The following is a 7,500-nucleotide window of genomic DNA, read 5'->3' on the forward strand; positions in this document are numbered from 1 at the left end:
TCGCTGATGTAGATTGACAATGCTATCTAAATAAAAGATATTTCTGTAACCCCTTTATATAGGCTAACATTCATACCCACGTACAACGATGTAAGGACTGTTGCATATCTTCAGGCATGACATTATATATTTAATATTCCTGTAATTAATTAATAGAAAATAGAATTAAATTAGAAATATTTCGAGATAATTTTAAGCAACAAAAAATTATTAATATTTTATTGTGAAAAATTTTCATTAAAAAAATTAATCATAAATTAGCAATATTTACAAGTGACAAAAAGAAAAAAAGGTAAAACATAACAAAATTTAATTACTATTTCATTTACTTTTACACAATTAAGAATTTTTATAATAAATTTTATACATTGTTTACAGATTATGCAGATAACATAAATATAAATTTGTTCATTAAACAATGTTTTATTTTACTTAGAAGATGTATTCTCATCTTTGAAAAATAAAACTCTTCTACAAGAGTCTATAGAATTGATATGTTCGGTTTTAGAAATGTTCAAGGCTTTAATAGGTGTCTTATCGTAGGAATTGTCAGAAACGATAATTTCATTGTTAGGACTGTCAAATTGATTTAATGATTTTATTTCATTCAATTTAGATCTTTTATTTGGTATAACATCTTTGTCTTTGACCATAGATGCCTCGAAATCTGCAATAAAAAGATAATTAACTTGATAACATAAATATCTCAATGTATGTAATTAATCAATCTTTAATTAATTATATTACAGCAATGAAAATATTAAAAAAAAAAATTCCAATCCATATAAAATATTTATTGATTATTAAAAATAAAAATATATTTCTTTTAAATTATCTCATTGATTGATATATCATTTAATTGTTAATTAAATTATAGTATAAATCTTTAATTAATAATGAGAAAGAAATGAAAAATAAGAAAATAAATGAATGATATTTAATAATAAACAGATGTTATCATAGATCAAGAAAAATCATTGTTTAAACAATAATAAAATTAGAGAATTGTTCTAAACAACAACAACAACAACAACAACAACAGAAATAGAAATAGAAACGAACTTGAAAAAAAAATTACGATATTACAAAAAAATAATTACTTACATTTTTCAATTTTCTTATTTTGATTATTCATCCTTCCGATTGACGTCTAATCGCAATGAATTATATTTATTAGAAATTCACACACGAGGTCTAGTTCTTGTATAATGAAATAAGCAAAAATAGACGAACGGATAACAACTACGTGACGTTCGAACCGAGAATGACGTTGTGTCGTTTAAAACAAAAGAAAATTTCTCTCCCTAGTAAAGAAACAAAGAAACATTGATATTTTTTAACCAATCGTTATAGGACAATCATTAAATACATCTTTGTTATACCACGCTAAAGATAGATCATCTTTAAGGCTGTTTTTATGTATGCATATACGTATCTATTTATTATTCATGATTATTTTGATTCATTAATTACATACAATTATTTTCGATATATTATTTATATAATTGACAATGAATAGATATATAATTTATTTATTTATTTATTTTTTTATTAATTTCAATTACAACGTTTACATTGTAAAATCTTCCTTGTCATTTTTATGCAATTTTCTTTTTTATTTCTTTTTTTTTTTTCCTCTTTTTTTTTCTTTTATTTATAAACATTTTCCAATATATATATATATATATATATATATATATATATATATATATATATATGTGTGTGTGTATAATCAATCATTGATCTTTTATATATTAGATACAAATTGAAAATAGATTATGTCTACATTCGATCGTCATGTTTATTATTATTTTTGACAAATTTTTAAACGAAAGAGTTAGATTGCGAAGGTAGGACGAGGAATATTTTTTTTTCTTCCCTTTTAGAAAATTTTTACGAGAAAGCCATGATTACTTTTATAACTCATTTATTTATTTATTTATTTATTTATTTATTTAATTAATTAATTCTCTTATCTCATTCCTCTTTCTTTCTGTAATTTGTCAGATTTCTTGGCGTGCAAATGTAAAAATATCATATATATCTATATATAAATAATTATACAACGAATTAATATCAAACGTTTGAGAAAAGGTTGGTCGATCTTCAATTAATAATAATTATCGTGATCTATATGTCTGTTTTGTGTGTGTGCGCACGCGCACGTAAGTTTGTATGATGTATGTGTATTAAAAATCGATTCTCTTTTTTTCTTTCATCATCGATTTCATTTCTAATTTGATTTAGCTATTTCAAATCTCTCTTTATTTAATCTCTTTTTAAGATAATCTAAAATGTTAAACAAAAGAGAAGAAAAACGTGACAAGAACAAAAATAATAATAATAATAATAATAATAATAATAGTAATAGTAATAATAATAATAATAATAATAATAATAATAATAATAATAATAATAATAATAATAATAATAATAATAATAATAATAATAATTGAACGTTTACGACGAGGGTTTTTTTTCGTGAGACCGGCTCTCTCTTTCTCTCTCTCTCTCTCTCTCTCTCTCTCTCCTTCTCTCTTTTATTTATTTATTTATTTTTCCAATAAAAGCATCTAAAGTTAATACGAACTAAATCAAAAACAAGAAAGAAAAAAAAAAAAGGAAATCAAAAAGAAAAATTGAAGGTACGTGCACGAGTAATATACAATAGCAAAGATAATAATAACAATAATTATATAATAATAATAATAATATATAATAATGACGACGAAAAAAAAAAAATAATAATAATAAGGAATAAAAAGTCGTAATACTTATTTTTTTTTTTTTTATATATTTTTAAAGAGACGAACGGGGAAGGGTAACTTAAAATCACTTAAAATCATCGTCCACTATATATATATATATATCTCGTTAATAATAATAAAATTCGGAGGATATTTAAAAAAAGAAAAAATCTAACCGTGTACCTACATACGTATCTATCTACATATGTGTATATATACAGGGTGGACCAAAAATGTCTATTTAGGTTAAAAAATTTTAAGTAGTTTTAAAAATCAATTACTCCATTTTGAAAGCATTTAGGTTAATCTTTTTTACGAATTGTAAAACTTCGAGTTTAGCTCGTTAAGTCGTAAATTTAATTACATTATTGCAACTTCTCGAAAAGGAATAATCGATTTTTAAAATCATTTAAAGACTTTTCGCCTTATTTTTAAATCTTTTCGACCACCCCATATCAAAACAATCCCTAAAAAATATAAATATACATATATTTATATTCGTGTTTGTGTGAGTGTGTGTATATGTATGTATATAATATACTATATATCTCGCTCTGTGTAACTAGCTGCCTGCTTAGGGCTGGACGGATGTGATGCAATAACAAGTATTGCCTAATTTACTTTCAAGGACGTGCTAATTAATTTAATGCAATTCAATTAAAAATTAATTAAATCGAGAAAGACTTCGTTCCCATAAGATTTTCTTTTAAAAGTTAATTCTAATTTAATCGTCCGATCTTCTTTCTTTCTTCCATTTTTTGTTTTGTTTCTTTTTCGTTTATTTCTTTTCTTTTTTTTTTTTTTCTTTTTGTAAATCAAAAAATGACAACGATTATATAATCCAACGACCGGCTTCACCTGATCGTTTGATTAAATTAATTAACAAATATTTCGTCATATTAACTACAATAATATATTCTTGACTCGCGTGCGATTAACAAATAAACAAATTACGTTATTCTACGTAATTAAATTACATTCATTTATTATATTTCTTATTGATCTACTTTAATTCGGAATAATATGGAATTATATATGTATATATATATATATATATATATATATATATATATATATATATATATTCGTTTTATATCACCACGCGTTCAGTTTCACAACCAAAGCAGAAGAGAACTATCTTACCGACGTTTGATCGGTAATCTTTAAGATCGATCTCATCGAAAGTTAATGATATCGATTTAGATTTATATAAACAATAAAAAATGCAAAAACAAATCTCGTCGAGTATATTTCATACGTTCGATCGCGTTGGACGAAAGAAAAAAAGAGAGAGAGAGAGAGAGAGAAAAAAAAAGGAAAAAAAAGAAACGGAAAAGAAAAAAAAAAAAAAAGAAAAAGAGAAATCATTTCCATGATTTTTTCACATAGTTTTTCACAAAATCTTTGTTTTTTTTCTTCCTTTCCCATTTTCTTTTTTACTCTCTTCCCTTCCTTCGTTTTCTTCTTCATCGACGAATTTTCTATTTTTTTTTTTTTTTCTTTTTTCCTCTCGTCGTAGGAAAAAAAAAAAAAGAAAGAAATAGATATTAACCTTGGCTCTCTTCCATTCCTAAACTTCCGTAGAATGAGTCTGTATACGGACTTTCTTTTGCGAGCCATTCCTCGATAACGTTGGACTATGTGCCGAGAATCCTGGATTATGGATTCCCAGGGGTTTTGGTTTCTTTAACGAGCTTCTCAAAGGAGATGCAGTACTAGCTGCACTTCCTGACGTAGCTACAGACGCCATCGAACCATTACCGGCACCACCCACATATGGTTTACCACTTGCATCTGTCATTGAAATACTTCCACCTACGACAATCAAAAGTTCACATAATTCATTGATCGAGAAAAGGATTGCTTATGTTTTCTCGGTCGATAAATGATTTTCTAATTGGATCGTTAAGAGAAAAAAAAACTATATGTGTATATATATATATTATTAGAATAATTTTTGTAATTCAATTGTAATTGTCTTTTAATAATCTAATTTCTTATTTTACTGTAACAATTTTATATACTTTCACATTTATATTATAATATTATTCTTTTTTTTTTATTTTCATAACAAACGATTTTATATTTTTCTTTTTATATATGTATGTATATATATATATATATATATATATATATATATATATATATATAATTTTTTATAATTGATGTTCAGTTAATAATTAATATAGAAAAACTCGAAGCATCAATGATATAAATTAATTTATACAATAATTATTTAATTTTCAATATATGCATAGCAAGAAGAAAACAAGAATTTTAATAAAAAGAAATCTCTAACAAATCGATCGACAAATGAAGTTAAAAAGTTAATGAATTAAAAAAAGGAAGAAAAAAATATATATGTGTATGTGTGTGTATGAAAGAGAAAGAGAGAGAGAGAGAGAGAGAGAGAGAGAGAGAAATAAAAGCTGTATTGTTGCATCTCTTGAAAAAGCGCTGTATTTGTTCAAAGATAAATGACTACCATGTTTGTTTATCTTATAAACGGACGCAAACATTTATACATCACATACACACACATACACATACATACACACACATATATATATACATATAAATATACACGTAGTTTATTTGTCCACACAAAAGCTGTAAGTCTAGTTAAGTGTACTTGTAACTTGACATTTCAAATTACTCTGCAAGTAAATTCCTTGAGATACCGCAATTTACTGCGCCAGAATATAGGCAAATACGTGTGCTGAACGTTCAAGCGGAACGAAGGGTTGCTATAATACAGGGGCATTTTCAGAATCTCACTGTCTCTCTTTCTCTCTTTAACTTTCTCATTGAGCAAATATATTTGTATGTATGTAAAGTATACATATTGAACGTATAAGCGGTACGAAGGGTTGCCATATTACAGGAACACTGAAAACAGCTCTCTCTCTCTCTCTCTTTCTCTTTCTTTTTTTTTTATCTTTATCGTTTCCTATCAAAGTTTTAATTCAATTTTCTAGTTTAGCAAACTTGAAAATGCTTTTCTTCCTTTTTTGATCTTTATAACATTTTTTCTCTCTTCCACATTCTCTCTTTTCTTTTATTTTTTTGTTTTACATCCAAATATTTAATTTTTAATTCAAAAAAAAAACAAAAAAAAGAAAAAAGATAAGAAAAGGAAAAAGAAGAAGAAAGGATTATCAAGTTTAATAGATATTTGTATTGAAAATCATGAGAAATTTTAATCCAGTTAATATAATTAGTCTCTTTAATTAGTCGATCTTTAAAATATTCTAATGATTTATCTAATTAATGACAATTATCAAAGTGTAATAATAAAAATAATAATAACAGTAAAAATCATGGATATTATATATATATTTATAAAAAGGTACTCTAAAGTTATAAATTTGCTGATAGTTAAATAAAAGACATACCATTCGTCGGTCGATGGTGTTCTCGATATCCTGGATTATTTATGGTAGCTGCACGAGGATCAGGGATGGTTCTTAGCTTCGTAGGGTCGCCACCCCTTCGTGCGTAAATTCCCTCGTAAACGGCAGAGACGAGCACGCCAAAGTTCAAGGCAATGGCAGCTAACTGTAACGTTAAATCATTTTCAAACAATTAATTTTTATTATTATTATTATTATTATTATTATCATTATTATTATTATTATTATTATTATTATTATTATTATTATTATTATTATTATTATTATTATTATTATTATTATTTCGTAGAATATTTATCTCTCTTTCTCTCCTTCTTTCTCTCATAAAAATTCTTTCTCTATCAAAAAAAAAAAAAAAAAAAAAAAAAAAAAAAAAAAGAGAGAAAAAGAAAAATTATTAATTAAATTAAATTAAATTAGATATATATATATATATATATATATATATATATATAATTTTTTATATCTGTACAAATAAATATTATTTTATAATATGCAATAAAAATAAAAAGAGGGGCTGCTTCACAAAAGATGAAGCTAATTTCTCGTATAAAATATTTCACTGTTATTATATAATAACGTTAAAGTTTTCTATTAAAACTTTACCCTTTTCACATATCGTGTCAAATACAAAATCCGATTATCTCTCTTGGTTATTGTTCAAGAACGTCGTTTTCATGTTTTAAATTTCCCAACTGAACGAATGAACAATTTAATGTGACACACATACATACATACACACACACACACACACACCAGATGGATGCACACAGATAAGCATAGACATCCCATACACAAAATAAATGATTCTGGATGAGGAAAAAAGGAGTGAGGGAGAGAGAGTTATAGTGAGACAGAGTGAGATAGATAGAGAGAGACAATGAGATAGAGAGAGAGAGAGAGAGAGAGAGAGAGAGACGAGGGAATTTAATTAGCAGCCAACAAAGAAAACGTCAAACCATTGTCGTTTCGATATAATAATTAATACTACAATGTTATAGTATCTCTCTCTCTCTCTCTCTCTCTCTCTCTCTCTCTCTCTCTCTCTCTCTTACTCTCTCTCTTTATTTTTCTCTTTTTCATTGATAATCATCTTTGCGTAAGTAATAAGAAACGAAGGCGATAGAATTATGACAAACCCTTCTCTTTTTACTTAACTCCTCGCTACAGTACAATAAAAAACGAAGGGATCATCTCGTCATGGGCTGGGATATACAAAAAAAAAAAAAAAAAAAAAAAAAAAAAAAAAAAAAAAAAGAAGAAAAAAAAGGAAAAAAAAAATAAATAAAAAAAGAAAAGGAAAAGAACGGAGATGAAAGGGATGAAAGGGTATTTTTTCT

The 7,500-nt window shown here is 25.5% G+C and overlaps 2 protein-coding genes across 4 annotated transcripts in view; both read right to left on the reverse strand.

Moving 5' to 3' along the window:
- Nucleotides 1-240, reverse strand: part of LOC124953267 — a 1,377-nt gene extending 1,137 nt beyond the window's left edge. The window contains exon 1 of the mRNA XM_047504388.1: nucleotides 1-240. This exon is cut by the window's left edge and continues 442 nt beyond it. The gene's annotated coding sequence lies outside the window, so the exon portion shown is untranslated.
- A 180-nt stretch (nucleotides 241-420) lies between these two features.
- LOC124953283 overlaps nucleotides 421-7,500 on the reverse strand; it is a 33,329-nt gene continuing 26,249 nt past the window's right edge. Inside the window, exons 5-7 of one of the 3 annotated variants that reach the window (XM_047504421.1) lie at nucleotides 6,143-6,305; nucleotides 4,300-4,562; nucleotides 421-667 (exon numbers count right to left, since the gene is read on the reverse strand). In XM_047504421.1, the coding sequence (XP_047360377.1) occupies nucleotides 4,318-4,562; nucleotides 6,143-6,305 (408 nt within the window). In that variant the 3' untranslated portion in view covers nucleotides 421-667; nucleotides 4,300-4,317. Of the gene's footprint in view, nucleotides 668-1,283; nucleotides 1,305-4,174; nucleotides 4,563-6,142; nucleotides 6,306-7,500 lie in introns of those variants that run through there. The other 2 variants (XM_047504422.1, XM_047504423.1) reach the window with 2 other exon arrangements.

Source organism: Vespa velutina, chromosome 12 (assembly GCF_912470025.1).
Source record: "Vespa velutina chromosome 12, iVesVel2.1, whole genome shotgun sequence".
Classification (NCBI taxonomy): Eukaryota; Metazoa; Arthropoda; class Insecta; order Hymenoptera; family Vespidae; genus Vespa; species Vespa velutina.